The 16,047-nt window shown below is 48.0% G+C and overlaps 2 protein-coding genes across 3 annotated transcripts; both read right to left on the bottom strand.

The window, feature by feature from the left end:
* Positions 1-442: 442 nt before the first annotated feature.
* On the bottom strand, positions 443-7,462 carry tram2 (translocation associated membrane protein 2). 2 transcript variants are annotated; one of them, XM_066698705.1, is made up of 11 exons: positions 7,261-7,462; positions 5,016-5,079; positions 4,338-4,447; positions 4,062-4,178; positions 3,790-3,848; positions 3,587-3,671; positions 3,405-3,475; positions 2,630-2,734; positions 2,091-2,234; positions 1,663-1,814; positions 443-1,438 (listed from the first exon to the last, which is right to left on the bottom strand). In XM_066698705.1, the coding sequence occupies exons 1-11, from the start codon at positions 7,378-7,380 to the stop codon at positions 1,365-1,367; spliced, it is 1,101 nt and encodes a 366-aa protein (XP_066554802.1). In that variant the 5' UTR covers positions 7,381-7,462; the 3' UTR covers positions 443-1,364. The 2 variants fall into 2 exon arrangements, with proteins under 2 accessions (XP_066554802.1, XP_066554810.1); XM_066698713.1 differs by lacking the exon at positions 4,062-4,178.
* A 609-nt stretch (positions 7,463-8,071) lies between these two features.
* Positions 8,072-15,947, bottom strand: LOC136742880 (XK-related protein 5). The gene is made up of 7 exons (XM_066698633.1): positions 15,709-15,947; positions 14,510-14,693; positions 13,961-14,142; positions 12,150-12,362; positions 11,872-12,041; positions 11,565-11,676; positions 8,072-11,324 (listed from the first exon to the last, which is right to left on the bottom strand). The coding sequence occupies exons 1-7, from the start codon at positions 15,800-15,802 to the stop codon at positions 10,420-10,422; spliced, it is 1,860 nt and encodes a 619-aa protein (XP_066554730.1). The 5' UTR covers positions 15,803-15,947; the 3' UTR covers positions 8,072-10,419.
* Between the last annotated feature and the right edge of the window lie 100 nt (positions 15,948-16,047).

Below are 16,047 nucleotides of genomic sequence, written 5' to 3'. Positions count from 1 at the left end.
TCTGCTTTTACAAAACTGGGAATCTTTGTTCAGGTTTAAAGCAGAGCCCTCACTTCAAATTGAGTATCTCACGTGTGGCTGGACGGTGATGCAGGGGGGATTATGGACTCGCAGCACAGCGGAAAGGTCAACAAGGTGACCTGCTGAGTGTGACCTTTACCCTCAAACTGACTTCCCATGAAATTGAAACCTCTGCATGACAAAAAATAAATTCCAGTGAACTTGAACCATGTTGTGAAATATATTGCTTTCAGGCACCTAAACTGAACCACAGCGATGGTACTGTATAAGAAGTAATGATGGGCTAAAGAGCTGTAAATAATGTCCATCTCTGGACTGAAAAACACAGACGAGATCAAGAGCAGACACACTCACAAACATATATATTAAACGGGTATAAATTTGTGGCAGGTTTAAATGAAAAGGGCTAAGACCAGCGTGGAACACTTTGGTACATACATCCTGTTTATTATACATTGGTTTAATGTCGACATTGAAACAGGGGGTTTAAAGATACACAGAAACCAGAGATAAACCAGGAAAGCTGTTGGGAGGTGGTGGTGGTATCTACAGCTGATGTCTTGACTTCATTACAGCACATGAAGCGTGTGTGTGAAATTCTCAGTTTTCTCAGTTTAGTTTTTTTTTTTCTAACAATGGTTTATTCAAGTGTGCAAATGCTATAAAAATTAAATACAATGGTGTGGGGTTGGTCCTGCAGTGGCCCCCGTTGCTCCACTACAGTAATGACTGTGTCCGTGTGCAACACTGTTGCCTCCCGTCATTCAGGGGATCCAAGCTGAACCCACTCTGAGCACAAACCCTCAGGCAGGTTACACACAGGGCCACAGACACACTGGCACATTGGGAGACCAGGGAGGGCAGCTTACCAATAGCACCGAGGAGTGGGGCTCTCCAGGCAGCTCAGGACAGGAGCAAGTCACTTCACTGCAGTTTTAAGAAGGGGGGGGCACATTTTTGGTTTGTTAAAGAAAAATAAACAAGATTAAAGAGGAGGGTGCTTGCCACTGCAATACACAAGTAAAGGCACTGGCACTGAACACACTGGTCACGGGTGACATCAGTGACACAGACTCTCGAGGACCTTGAACAGGGGGTGGGGGGGTGGGGGGCAGCTAGTCAGCGTGGAGGAATACTGCTCAGGGGTGAAGGCGAGAGTCTGGGGCTTTGAAAGGGCAGGGGCGTTTCCCAATACTGCGCCACGGCCCGATGGCAGTCATGGCCGCCTCGTGTTCAGTGTCCAGTTGGGGGGGGGCGCGGCGACCAAAACCGGTTTCCTTTTCTGTTCCGTTCCGTTGGAGCGAGTCCAGGCGCGAGCACACAGCCGGGCAGCAGGGGCAGCTCTAGGGCGTCTTGATCTTCTTGGGACGAGGCGAGGCACCGTTCTCTGCTTTGATCACTCCGTTCTCATGGTGTCCTGCAGGGGTAGCCAGGAAAAGACTGTTACCCGGGCCTGCACCTCTCACTCTGGACTGCTTAGGTATGCATTCTGTATGCTCCTCCATCCCTCCGATGCCCTGTTCCTCCACTCCCCCTCTCTCCACTATCTTACTTTCTCTCTGTCTCTCAATCGCACCCTAACCGCCCATTTTCCTCCCTGTCCCTTAGCGGCGCCCCATTCGCCCTCCCCTCCCAGCTCACCACTCTTCACTGTCCTGGCAGGCTGGCGGGTGGCACTGCGGCGACGGGCAGCCTGCTCCTGTCGGTACTCCCTCCAGCGCCGCAGCTGGAACCGGATGAACTTCCACAGCAGCCAGGCCTGCGTCAGGCACACCAGCAGCAGCACGGCCATCCTGCAGGGAGAGAGTGTTAGCCTCGTAGTAATAATATAATTAATAATAACCCCTTCAGACACATTGTTTGCATTTATGACCAATATAAGTGGTGTACACAACAGTAACAATAAGAGGTTTCATTTATATAGTATTTCATAGTGCAAGATCTCAAAGAGCTTCACAGAAGCAAAGATACAGACCAGAGCATAAGAAACGCCAAATATACACCCTCCCCAAACCCCTCCTCTCGCCTTGCAGACTGATCAGTCTGCAAGTGCTGTGAGGGCAGCTCACCTGAGTGGCAGAGTGTTGAAGTTCCCTGCCTCCCAGTCCATGCCCTGGCTTTCCACTCGGCCCAGTCCGAAGCCCACAGCCAACACGGACAAAGTGAGTGTCACCATGCGTGTCAGGATGAATCCCACCGCCCACATGTCAAACCTGCAGACACGCAGGGGACAGTCAGCCCCATTGTGCAGGATAGGGCACAGGGCCCTGGAGCCAGCAGCACAACACACCTGAAGTACTAAAGATCTTCTGCATTCATTACAGCTGCTTTAGATTTCCCTCAACTAGCGTATTGCAATATACTGTATCGATTTCCATGTGTTACATTACTCTGTGCAGGCATAATCATGAGAAAAACCAAGAGCAACATTAAATGTGGTTACTGTAGCTGAACATCAGAACACAGAGATCAGAGATAAAAATGCCTTTTTTATCCTTGGCAACAACAGAAACAAGACACACACGGTGCAGGCATAGTTAATCAGTATGATTCAGAAGTAAAATAAGGAGCAGGAAAAGTGATCTGGGCACTGGAAACGGAGACTCACAGCTTGTGGTGACTCTCGTCTGTGAAGTAAAACAGTCTGGCCACGTGGAAGCCCAGTTCAGACAGGTACTGCAGGAACAACAGTACCAGCCCCACCCGCGTCAGACTGCAGGGAGAGAGACGTGGTTAGGGAACATGTATCGGCAAACAGCACCAGTACTGCACAACAGTTTAAACTGGATCATTAAGCTACAGTAAGACCAGCTGAGCTAGACAGTTTTGGTCCTGTGAAAATAAATAGCCTTCTGTCCTCTAGTGGTCACAGTGGGCAAATGCATCTGATCTACTCAGGGTGTCAGGGCTCAAACCTTTTAGTTGCTTCAAGGCAATATTGCCCAGCAAGAAATCCCTGAAAATGTTTATACACGACTCCAATGAATGCTTCTGTTGTACAGATATAGTTTAGGTTTCACATGGTATTTTTAATTTGGTGACTCAGTGTGTTACTCAGGTGTTAAACTGACAAATGGTAATATATATATATATATATCAGTCAATTAATTGTTTTCCATATCATTGCTGACTGTGTTCTTCACAGTTCCTTAGCCTCTGGACTTTATTTTCAGCTGATATGTAAACAACAACAGGATCAAATCTAAAAATGGAAGAAAAACAAACAAAAAAGGAGAAGTTTAATTAAAACCACTGCTTAATTCATCAGACGAATCCAAGACAGTGGTTGTCTCTGTCACCCGCCCATCCCATAGTGTCTGTCAGTCTCCTGCCCCCCCACAGTGTGTATTGCCTCCACCGTCCACCGTCCACCGTCCACTTACTTGAGCAGGTAAGCCAGGCTGATGTGCAGCAGGTACAGCGAGATGTATTTCAGATGCCGAGGAATCTCCTCCTGGAACACAGGGAAACAGACAGGCCTGTCAGGCTCCAGCCTTCTCTGTAACCTCGTTCACTGGGGAAACGGCCCAGTAAGAGTTTGCACTTAGGAAATGTAATGTCCTACCTTCCTCACTTTCTGGAAGTACAGCTCAGGCAGCGCATGGAGCCAATATGCGATCTGGAAGAGGTAGAAGAATTTCACCTGGAACCTGTGAGGGAGGGAGGGAGGGAGGGAGGGGAGAGACAGGTTCAGTTCATAAACACTGTCACTCTCTCACTATGCTGTCGCTGTACAAATCCCAGTGCCTCCAGCCCCCCACTGCTTACCTCAGATGGACGTGAGGGTAGTTCTCCCAGAGACTGCTCAGGTTCAGTAGGTACCCCTCCTGAAACAGCAGCAGAACAGGGAAGAACAGACAGACACAGAGAGGAGGAGGCTGTGAGGACAGGCAGGTATGGTCTTCACTATAAGAAGGTAGTTAGAGGGACAACATCCCTAGACTCAGTCTTTTAATTGGAAAACATTACGCAGTTCTCCCCATTGACTGGTATGTTTCTGTGTATGTGTGCGCTTGTGTCCCAGGCTGTTCTGTGCTCACTGTGATGAGGATGTAGAGGCTCCAGAGCGACGACACCAGGTGAAACACACACAGGTGCCCCGACTCATTGAACTTGGTGTTCTTGCTCTTGGAGAGATGCAGCCGCCGGTTCACCTTCTGAAATGACAGGGGAGCTGTCCTGAAACATCAGCAAGCTCAGCGTCACACCGAGCCATGTCACTAAGTGTCACTGCAATTAGGCCTCCAGGGGGGTCTTATCTGGTCAGATGGTTGTTTAACTGATGTTGTGCTACAAGGAGGCAGGCAGATACTCACATCCAGAACATACTCCTGAACGACCGCGTGGAGGATGATGGTAATGAGGAAGTAGAACAGGATTGTCACACAGTCCCTCCAACCACAGTGATAGACAGACACCTCCCCTTCTACAGGAAAGGGAGAGAGGGAGATGTGACTATATGTTCTTGGTAGTGGTCTGTGCAGAACTCAAGTCACTTTGAATGAAACCGACAGGACCTCTTTACTTCCTCAGAGCGCTCTCACAGTCCTAACCCTCAGCCCTCATAACCTCTCCCAGTTCCAGTGGTCAGGTCTGGGAGACCAGTACGAGCCAAAGAAAATCTACTGTGAATAGATAATCATGGTGTGGCCTGGTCTTCCCTCAGACAGCAACACTCTGCTGTAAATCTGCAGAAACATACGAGATATATTGTAAAGGCGCTGTTACAAGCAGGACCAGAGCGGGTCTCCCAGATACAGACAGCAGCCCCACAGGGACTGTCAGTACTCTGGGGCCATAACCCAGTAGGTTGTTTATTGTTGGTCTGTTTAAAATCATTTCCTGCACTACACCTGGGAGAGGGGGTTACATCAGTTCAGGTAAGTGGAAAATTAGTTGAATTTGCAGATTAACATCTCAGGTTTGGAATGGAAGTCACAGCGCTCCCCCCCGAGGCCCACGTATGAGGGGCAGGGCTGCAGCGACAGACTCACCTGGTATGGAAATGCTGCTGTTGTACTGGGGCAGGATGAACAAGAAGGCTGTTTTTGCAGTCGCCTGAAATAGGAAAAAAATCACAAAAATCATGAGAGAGTTGGTGTGCAGCTGGCGTGGCAGTGATGCGTGCAGCTCGAACCGCAGATACGTTGAACACGCAACCCTGGCTTTGAGCACAGCAGGGGGTGTCCCTGCTCTTTCCGTTCAGAATGATGTGTGCAGTCCAGCTCTAATGCACAGACCTCCCAAGAGACTGTGTAGTGACTACTGCTGGGGGTGTGTATCCTTCACCAGCTCAGTTACACATATGCCATGGCTTGACCGATAAAACTTGCGCTCTGATGCCAGGGAATGGTGGCCAATTAATGAAAAGATCAGCAGAGTCAGACTGTGGCCACATGAGCAGGACACCGTTAACCAGAACCTGAGTCTGTTTGGCTCATAGTTCCTGGCACCTGGCAGAGACAGGAAGTGACATACAGCCTCGGAATCGGCCTGGCACACCTGCATGCCGCCTTGGCCTACACAAACCAACACCGTTACAGTATATGTGCTGTGCAGAACACCAACCACAAAACAGAGCACACTGACAGCTGCATGTGGGGTCATTACCTTGTACCTCATGCAGGGCCAGATACAGTTTAGTTCCACTACATTTAGGGGTGTTCATCTTAATATGGCAGATGTTTAAAAAAAAAAAAAAAAAAAAAAAAAAGATTTAATGAACCAACCCACAATGAAACTGCTAGTGTGTTCTGAAGACGCCTCAATCGTGTTATTACAACTAATATCACACAATAAGATTCAAGCCACACAGTGCAATTGCAGGTACAACCCAGCTGTCTGAATCACCGGCTTGTCGGCATAAGTAGCGCCCCGGGGGCATGAATTCCCGGGATACCTTCTAATTGAATCCACGCAACAGTTTAGGAACAAACCCTATTCAAGACAGCGGTATACTCTTCAGACATTCACTGAGGTGATTTTTATACTTAGGCATGTGTGTGTGTGTGTGTGTGTGTGTGTGTGTGTGTGTGTGTGTGTGTGTGTGTGTGTGTGAGATATAGATAGATATATATAGTTGATAATTTAAGATGTAATGCTTGCCTTGACTGCGGTGCACTGCTATATGGAATAAATGGGACGTCCATCGCTTTTCATTTTTTTTAAAGAACAAAACAAAAAAGTACAAACTAAGGAATTATGTAGTACAAGGTTGCATTACTCTGAAATTCCCTGCATACACGGAATAACCATAATCGTGTTAATGAAGTTACAGCGGCCCTGTGCACTCAAGAGAAAGCCAATGTCGTCTGATTTGAAACGATCTACTCAATTAGTGCTGGAAAAAGACAGCAGCCATGGCAGCACAAGGTCCCTCTTTCTCAGCCAGTGCGAGAGAAACGGAGACCCCTCGTCCGGTCCAGAGATGGAGACGTGGCACTGAGGACCGAACCGCTGACGCGATGCGCCGCCGCAACCCCGCTCGGGCTGCTTCGGGAAAGTCAAGAGAGAAAATGAGACAGAGAAACAATCCTTATAATCAGGCTCCACGACGCCCTGGCAATAACGCACCCCCCCTACTGCCGCTACAGATGCGGATTTCTCTAGATGCAAGAAAGAAACCCAGCGATTAAAAAATGTCTGCTTCCCGAAATTCCACTAACACCCGTTATGAAACTGCAAGCGACCCCGGTCACTATTAGTTTACCAATCCCTGCTTTTCAAATATTACACATGCAACTATTTAGACAGGCAGCTGGAAAGTATATTTAACCCCTTTTCCTTTGCGATCTAAAGCCGATACTAAGAAAGCAACAGTGATTCCCAAGGCAATCAAAGGAACGACAGAACGATACATTGTAACGAGCGCGCGTTAGAACATGGCCATTGGAACAGATTAGAGAAGCGTCTGATCTGAAACAAATCCGACACACTGCCACAGGGAAGTGTCTGCAGCTCCTGGTTCGCCTGAATGGAGTATTTGCACACAAAAACAGAAGTAAATCAATCTGTGCACAGAGCGGCTCAGTCATCAGTGCGAGCTCGGGTCGGGCTTTATTACTAATACAATATATACAGGCTGCATGCAAATCTGGAGAAACAGAAGTCTGATTCTGTAGCTCGGAAGGACTAAAAATGCCTCCAGACGGCTGTCGCCCCGGACCTGCCCACCGTCAGATAACATTTTTAGGAGAAAAGGCACGAAGGGGAGAACTGGGAGATCTGGACTCATCTCACCTCGAACATCAGCCCGATCAGGATGAACACCACCAGACAAAACACGATGTCGGCGTGGTTCTGAATGAGAAACTCCTGGCTGAAGAACGGATAACTCTTGTTTCGCCTCCGAAAAGCCATTTCGGCGTGCTTAGTTTTTTCTCCGTCTTTTTCTGTATGCAAAAACTTTCTACGAAGTTGAGCACTGAACTCCAAAAAAAAAAAAAAAGTTTTCTGCAGTTCCTCAAGCGCATGCGCCGTGTCGCTTAAAGGGGAAATATTTTGAAGAATCCCTTAAAGGTGAAGTGCACGAATAAGACCATAAGACGTCTCATTACATGTTTTTGTAGCCTACTCATTTCCTCTGTATTCATTTGAATTAGCTTTCTATTTTTTACCACTATGCATTTAATGTATGTATGACTCGACGGTTCACCAAATAATATCATGTCTGTAAAATGGGAACTTACTGGGGAAATGTGTCTCAGTTAAGATGTCCTGTCCTCTATCAAGATAAAAGACAACATACAGCAATAGATTTAAGATACTCAGTGCTCCATGTAGCTTACTTGTCAATTCAATATGCTGTTAAAGCAGTGCTATTTGATGGCCTTTATTGATTTGTTTTATAGGCCTATTCAAGGTACGGTATTGCATTTGAAACAGTTTGCAAGTTAATCTGGACATGCAGACTATAATGATCAAGACACCTGTTAGATGGCTTTCTGACGGTAATAGAAGTGGATACTGAAGTCTGTGTGTATAATTACAATACTGCACACTCTAAATCAGTCTATATATATAGTCAACAGAATACAAACAAACCCAGACGTTTTGAAGATTGTATATGTTTATTATTCTGTACATGGACATTGTATTAGGACCCAAATAAAGTTACACAATAATAGTTACATAATAGAGATATAAGGTAGTACCTTCTAAATTCAGCGCAGACTGAATTTATAAATTGTATTATTATTTTTATTTTTTTAAAGGCACAGAAATGAACCGTTGGCCAGGTTGGTGCAATGTTGGTGCAATGCTGAGGTGAAACGGCCTGTTCTCACACCCAGGACCAGCCCAAACTGACAGGACACTGACCGGAAAGTGACCCTAGTCCCAGGGGCCAGCGTCTGTGTGTTCAGCAATGCTTTACAGAGCGAGGAGACCACCGACACAGAGTAGTCAGAGTTCCCACAGCTCAGACACTTTGATCTGTAGGTGCTCAACAAACTGGCAGGAAGTCCTCCCACAATTCCCAGTTCCAAGGCCAATTATGCAATGCACTGGCTTAACTGCAGGTCACCCAGTCCACACATTTACCATCTTTACAGCCAGAATTACCTTTCCACACACCCCAAGTAGCACCTGTTTGGAATTGACCTGGCACTGTGCTGTTTTACTAATATACCACAGGAGGTTAGAAACAACAGCACTGGATTGCTTAAGGCCCCAGGTTCAGATATCACAAGTGCATTCATGGCAAAACACATACAAAACTGTTAAATTAAAAAAACACTAATACTTATTTGCTCCACAGTTGCATTTGCAAACGGGGACAAACACTAATTGTCTACTTTTATATATAGATTTATATTGTTTTACTACATGCATAAGATTTTAAATTATGCTCTATTCTAAATACATTACTTTAAATTAAATAATGTTAAATGTTAAAGCCAGCTATCCACCTCTCTCCCTCAGTTGTGGTTCCTCCTGTTTATTGCAATTGCTATTCACCGTGTCTTGTCTGAGTGTTTGTCTGGCTATAAAACTGCACTTGGTACAATATCTAACCAATCATGCAAAAGGCGTCTTAGAAGACTTGAGAAGGAAAGCACGTCAGTTCCTATAGTACATTTCCTGGGAGAAATCTCTTCACAAGCCAACTGGCACAACAATCTAAACATGAAGAAAAAATAGTTCAAAGTTCATTCAATGATATAGAAATATCACAAAAGTGGTTTAAACAAATGCCGGTATAACTGAAGAAAATAAACAGAAAGAGACCCAAATTGGACAATACAAGGTTCTTTTCTTTCTGTCTTATGTTCTTTCCAGAGTGTTCTGTGACGATGAGAGCTAACGGAGCCGGCGTGGCTGAATGTGGTCCTACCATGTCATAATGTACCGAGGTAAACGGGTATCACGAGTGCTAGTCTGAGGTTAGTAAGGATGCGTGCTCATGACTATTTGAGGTTTGTATCTCCTCGTAAGACAGAAGAAATTATTCCTGCATTGTCTCCTGATACCCAAAGTTCCTGCAAGTATTTAAATCAGTACCAGCAACTCAAACCTGCAGTATCAGTAAAATAACACATTTCTGTGTCTGCAAGTCATTAGTATATATATTTCCACATGCATGTTCAATATTTCAGTGCAGTAGCAAATTTTATCTATACTCCTGATTTTTCATGACAATGTGTGATGTTTTTCCTCATATTATATAATCGTTAGTGTATCTAAAACAAGCAAGTTTAGTGTCAGGAGGAAAAATGTAAATCTCTCAGAACTCAAACTCCCTGAAATTTGTCTGCCAACTCCAAAGCTAATATTTACTGCAAATGGTTATTTTCTCCATTTAATGTTTTTAAAATAATGATTTAAAAAACAATTTATTAAAAATGTATGTTTTAAAAGTGACAGTTTGTAGATACATGGGCTCTGATGATGGTAATAATCTGATATTGTAGCATGTGTTTGCAAAATATTACCTGGAACAAATTTCAGAACCCCAGCAGATAATAAGTAACTCTAAAATTGTTCGTACCTGACTTTTCACCAGCTGAACGAGAATGCCTATAAACTGTAACAAAATAAAAGATTTTCCACTATTAAAAACTAGGTCCATATTCTGAGCAGTGCGAGTATGATAAACTGTGCGCCACACATGCAGCGACAATGCTGAGTAAAATGCTTTGTGAAACCAAAGAATACAGTTTGTAGATTCTCTCTCAACAGAGAGAAATTCTGTCTTTCTTTGCCTTCAGCGTCTGTTGGGTCATTGTGCTATAACAGGCGTCTCCTCCCCCTAGTCCTCACCGGTGGCTTCAGAAGCTCTAAGTCTTGCAGCTCTGTTTCCAGTTACATAAAACAACCCTGTAGTCCATTCACTTGTTAAGGGAAAAGCTGGCGTTATTCAGTGATTCAGTGTCCTGCAGCGGGCTCTAGCCCCGGCCCTTACGAGTGCCCCGCCTCCTCTCTCCTCCAGGGCAGCAGCTGTCTGCGGGCCCCTGCCATGTGTGTGCCCTGTTGCTCCTGGGGACTGGTCTCCTGTTTGGGGGTGGAGGTGAAGCGTGGCTCGGCCCTGCCCAGCCAGACCCTGCCCCCCCGCAGGGCGACGGGCTCACTGGAGATAGGGCTGAGCTCGGCCACGCTGTCCCCCCCACCGTCTCTGTCTAGCCCCGGATTGCTGGCGCTGCTGGGAGACTGGGGGTCAGCGCTGAAGTACAGGGTAGAGCTGGACTCGGTGGGACAGACGTTAAGCTCGGGACTGTCCCCCAGCACTGACTTCCCTTCCGGGGATCCCCTCTGGAACTCCAACTCCTGGGAGTCCAGCGGGGAGCCCAGCTCTGTCCTCTCCTCCTCTTGCTCCCCCTGCTGCTCATCCTCAGGGGAGGGCTTTTGGTCAGGCCCCTGCGGATCTTCCCTCCACTCCTCCGTGAAGGGGACAATGCCATGATCCCAGTCGGAGGCCGGAGAGGACATATCATCTGTCTCGGGGTGGTACAGCTCCACATTTAGAATGGCCTCTACCGCCCCCGCCCCGTAGGCCTGGCTGATCTTGCCCCGGTCTCCTGTCTTCAGTGCCAAGCGCAGCAGCAGCCAATGGTGGTGCCCACTCTCACCTTGGGACTCCGAGCCGTAGCTGCCCGGGGGCCCCAGTAGGGAGCCGGCCAGCCCGCTCAGAGACAAACTGCCAGTGACGTGCAGGGGGGGAGCGGCTGCCATCTTGTCTCCCAGAGAGAACGACAACTCACCCTTCTCCCAGCATGCACTGCCCCCTGGGCCACCCCACAGGCTGTGAGAGATCTCTGTGGACTTGGGGTGAAGGAAGTGGTAATACACCACCAGAGAGAAGATGCCTGCGGAGAGAGAGGAAAGAGTCCGTGTGAAGAGAGGAAGTGATTGAAGAGAGTGAGGCAGAGTAAGGAGTTTATGGATAGTGAGGAGAGAGGGGCAGATGGAGGAGAGAGGGACAGAGTGAAAAGAGGGCATAATAAGTGTGAGGAAAGTGAAGAGAGAGGAAGAATACAGGGAGAGAGTGAGGAGAGAGGGTCACAGTGAGGACAATGACACAGGAGAAGTACAGCAATCTCTCTCACCCAGGAGGAAGCTTCCCAGCATGGCTGAAAGGACCCCCACGCTGTCCCAGGATGCGGCGCTGAGGAAGTCGGAGGCAGACAGAACCAGGGTGGTGTTCTCCAGCAGCATCACCTGCAGCGGCAAGGAGAGAAGAGCAGGGCCAGGCCAGAGGGGCGTCAGGAATATGGAGGGCCACAGGGGTGTGTGGATTTAAATTGCCATCTGACAGTCTCACCAGCGGAGTAACAAACCTGTTACACCAATGGCAACATACTGGTGCCCTGACTTAAGGGATGGGAAAATTCTGCCAGGTTTGGGGGCACTTACCACGTAGAACCCGGCCATGCGGAAGCGGGAGGGGCCGTCCTTCAAGTTGAGGAAGCAGAAGACATGCACCACACCCATGACCGCGTTCCACAGACGCCAGCGCCACGTCCCAGGGCAGATGTCCGTCTGCTGGGACACCAGCCAGAAGGAGGCGGTCAGCCAGTGCAGGCCTGCAAGGGACACAGTGCCATCAGGCCCTCTCTGTTGCACAACCCTTATACATCGTGAGAGCCGATACAACAGCTGGCAGTGATCACAGCTGCTCCCCCCACACTCACCTGCCACTGGGTAGACCCACCAGCGGAACACCCTGGTGAAGAAGGCGAGGCTGACCACCCTGGCGCCCACAGTGCCCACCCTCCACAGCAGCTGGCACAGCAGTGAAGCCGGGGGCAAGGCCAGGTGCCCAGGTCGGATCAGCACACAGGCCCAGCTGTACAGGACCAGCGCCCAGCACAGGGACAGCAGGCACGCAGCACTGCACGCCGCCACTGGAGGGAGGCAGAGACACACAGGTCACATTGAGCGCAGACAGAACAATGTCTGATCCAGTTGGGTAACCGAGCACACACCTACAGTTCCATATACCCTTGAGTAAATAGGCACAAAAAAGATAAAGATAAAATGGTTTGGATAATGTGTCCTTCTGAAAAAAAAAAAAAGTCTAAAAATTGTATACTGTAATCTTATTAGCATGGCACAGAGCAAAGCCATATGTCATAAATAATGTATTTAATTCCAGACAACAGGAGGGTTACACTTATTCACACCTTTGTAGTTAGTACTTTGTAAATCCTCCTCTGGCTGGATTACACTGGCAAGATGCCTCCTGTAGCGTTCTATGAGGGTCTGGCCCTTCTGAGGGGGATTTTTGACCATTCCTCCAGGCAATCGGTTTGTGAACGGACTTCTTGAGTTTGAAACACAAATGTTCTATTGGATCGAGGTCTGGACAGATTGCGATGGCCAGTTGACAACACTGATTTTGTGTACAGCTATCCGTTTCTTTGTAGATTTGGATGAATGCTTTGGATCATTGTCAAGTTGATCACTTTTCAGGGAATCAGAGTTTTGCCCAAAGTGTCCTGTTATGTGTTGGAGTTCATGATTCATGATCTTAACAAGGGCACCAGGACCTAGATGTCAAACAACCCCAAAACATCCCTATTCATATTTCATAGTGGGAATTAATGTTTTCTAAGCATGAGCTTCACCTTTTTTACATCAAACATAAAGCTGGTGAGCATGTCCAAAAAGCTCAACTTTAATTAATCTGACCATAAGGCATGGTTCCAACTGTCATTCTGATGTAGTCAAGTTGCCTCTTTTTGTGGCTCACCCTAAAAAGAGCCTTCTTCCTTTCAGCCCCACATACAGGCAGACATAGTGGAATGGTAGTTTTGGCACTTTGTATTCTGAAGATGCCTGTTTGTTTGGCGATCTCCAGCTGTTGCCTCCTGAACCACTTGTCTCACAACCTGTGGTGGCAAGATGCACATGGATCCTCTTCCTGCCAGGGTTGCCACTACTAGTAGCCTTACATTTCCTAATAGTGGACACTACAGTGGGATGTGGTAGATTCAGCTTTTTGTGGATTCTTTTATAGTCATTCCCCAACTATGTGGCGGTCAGTGACCATTTGCCTGCAGTCTTTTTTGAGCTCTCTGATCTTACCCATGATGATGCATGCTACTACTGAATGTCTTCCATGTGTTACCTCCTCTTATACCCCAGGGAAACAGGAAACCTCTGCAGGCCTCTATATAGTTCCAGAGGTTTCCAATGAACTTCCCATGACAAGAGCAGAGTGATGTAAATTAGTTTTTGTTGGATTTTATTTAAATACATTCTTAGATGTGTGAATAAACGTGACCCTCCTGTTTCCTATTTATTTTATGAACGTAACTTGGCATGGCTCTGTGCAATTCAAATAAGATTACAGCATTAACTTACATATAAATCAATACACATAATGAATTAAATAGTAATGAAATGTAGTAATAGAGTACCCCCGTGGGAGTGAAAAGACCCTGCATCCCATCAGGCCTGGGCTGCCTGCCCCTGCTCAACACAGACCCCAGTGCCCTACCTGTGGAGAGCAGGCCAGCATCACTGCTCAGGAGCAGGTAGGTGTGCAGCAGCGCCTGGGGAAGGGAGAGCAGCAGCGCCTCCAGCAGGCGGAGCGCAGACACATCAGCCTTCCGCATTATGGCCACACCCAGCTCCTCATCCGCACCCCGCCGCCCAGCACAGCACGCACAGTCCCACAACCTGCCAACAGAGCGCAGACATCAGACCACTGACCAGCCTGGGTTCAGTGCTGCCTGACCAATGCCCAGGCCAAGGCAGACCAGCCTGTGAAGGCCTCACTGAGAGCAGGACTCTAGCTTGACACGGGTCACTTTCACCTGCTTTTAGTGGCTGACATTTGCAAATACAGTACAGCGTTGTCATTACGAAAGTTAATGAATGATAAAACAAATCAGATAAAAAGGAAGGAGGTCAAAGTAAAATCCCCTGAGGGTGTGTGCTACATTACTGGTGCTGTGACTGACACCGTGGTGTCCATCGGGACAGTAATAACTCCCACTCCCAGGCAGGGACTCGCCTGTATGCAATATGAACAGGGACCACTCACCTTTTGTAGATCCCCAGCTGTAGGCAGTGCACCACAAATAATCTCCCCTTCCTCTTGTCTCCGTCGGCCAGGAACCACAGGAAGCTCAGCACCTGAACCCCAACCGCCGGCAGTGACAGGCCCAGGACCCACCCGGCCCACCACAGCTGGCCAACCAGAAGGCAGTGCACGAGGCTGTAGGTCACTAAGGGCAAAACAAACACGCAAAACCTCAATCAAGAACTGGAATATACAATCAGGGAGAATGGCTGTAGCACTCCTCTGCACTGATGTCCTACAGAAATACTGCCACCTCATTCTGCAGTAACTCAGATTCTGCAGTACCTCATTCTGCAGTAAATGTAGTATTTGCTTCATTGGCACTTATAGGTACAGTGTACTGTAACTGTCTTTGTTTGGTCTTAAATCCATGACAATGCTGTGGAGATTGGCTGTCATATAGTGGCGCTATAGCACATACAAATTGATTAATTGATATTGCAATGCTGTAAAAACATTAGACTACAGTAAGCTTGCAGTCATCTATTGCAGTAATTGCAAGATTGGATTTATGTTTTCCAGAGTTGTTTTTCATCACCCCTAGCTCAGAGTCTATCATATTTTTGTATTGTTATTACTGTTATTATTATACCAAAAAGTCTAATTTACCATAACACTGACCTTTTCGAATATGAAATGTATATGATTTTATGCAATTTCCCTGTTTTTGTAGCAAGGTTGCTTGGATTGTTGAATGTAAAATGTTTTGGTCAGACAAGAGATTTCAACCCTAAATAAACAACTTTTAGATTTGTTTTAATTATAATTAAATTTAAATTAATAATTTTCAAGTTTTGTGGTAGCCAGTCTCTGGCAACATGCTCCTGTGTGCGCTGTGAACAGGGCCGCCTCTGTCCGCTCAGCCCGGGGGTCCACACAGAGCCCCTGTTTCCCGGCTGTCCAGGGGGAGGATCGGCCGCCTCCTCCGCTCAAGAGCGGGCCAGGCGCTCCAGTGGCGGAGACAGACAGCGCATCATGCCCGTCACATCATAAAGCCACGGACACGCAGGGACACACGGGCGTCTCTTCCTCACGATCACAGAAACACACGTCACCGGGCACGTCCCACGGGGGCAGCTCCGCTCGCAGGCCGAGCACCTCTCCCGGTGCGGGCTCCATTCATCGCCCGGGCGGCAGGTCTGAGCGCGGAGGACACTTACGCGCGCTTCTCTCTGCCGCAATAATGACCGCCGTCACGCCGAACAGGATCCCCTGCGACCAGCCCGGCCCGCAGCGCCCCTGCGCGCACGACATGGTCCGGCCGATGCCCGTCTCTCCGCGGTCAGCGTGTGCGGGCAGCGGCGCCCGGGCTGCGGCGAGGAGCCATGTCTACTGTCCGCAGTGCCGCCGCGCCGCCCCGCCGCTCCGCTCCGCTCCCTGCCCGTCAGCGGCGGCGTGACGTCACTGACTTAAAGTGGTAGCAGATGTTCCTGGAAAACTCCTTCCTCCCCTCTCTTCTTCCTCTTCCCCTGCTTCTGTGGATTTAGCATGCCTCCTGG

The sequence above is a fragment of the Amia ocellicauda genome, chromosome 1, assembly GCF_036373705.1.
Source record: "Amia ocellicauda isolate fAmiCal2 chromosome 1, fAmiCal2.hap1, whole genome shotgun sequence".
In the NCBI taxonomy this organism is placed as follows: Eukaryota; Metazoa; Chordata; class Actinopteri; order Amiiformes; family Amiidae; genus Amia; species Amia ocellicauda.
This window is presented reverse-complemented; position numbering and strand designations above follow the sequence as displayed.

Excerpts from the sequence above, each read along its gene's own strand:
- tram2 (XM_066698705.1), bottom strand. The coding sequence starts at position 7,380 with ATGGCTTTTCGGAGGCGAAACAAGAGTTATCCGTTCTTCAGCCAGGAG. Across the intron at positions 5,080-7,260 it reads TGATCGGGCTGATGTTCGAG|GCGACTGCAAAAACAGCCTT; the intron begins GTGAGATGAGTC and ends TTCCTATTTCAG. Across the intron at positions 4,448-5,015 it reads CAGCAGCATTTCCATACCAG|AAGGGGAGGTGTCTGTCTAT; the intron begins GTGAGTCTGTCG and ends CCTTTCCTGTAG.
- LOC136742880 (XM_066698633.1), bottom strand. The coding sequence starts at position 15,802 with ATGTCGTGCGCGCAGGGGCGCTGCGGGCCGGGCTGGTCGCAGGGGATC. Across the intron at positions 14,694-15,708 it reads TGCGGCAGAGAGAAGCGCGC|TGACCTACAGCCTCGTGCAC; the intron begins GTAAGTGTCCTC and ends TTTTGCCCTTAG. Across the intron at positions 12,042-12,149 it reads GTGGGTCTACCCAGTGGCAG|GCCTGCACTGGCTGACCGCC; the intron begins GTGAGTGTGGGG and ends TGTCCCTTGCAG.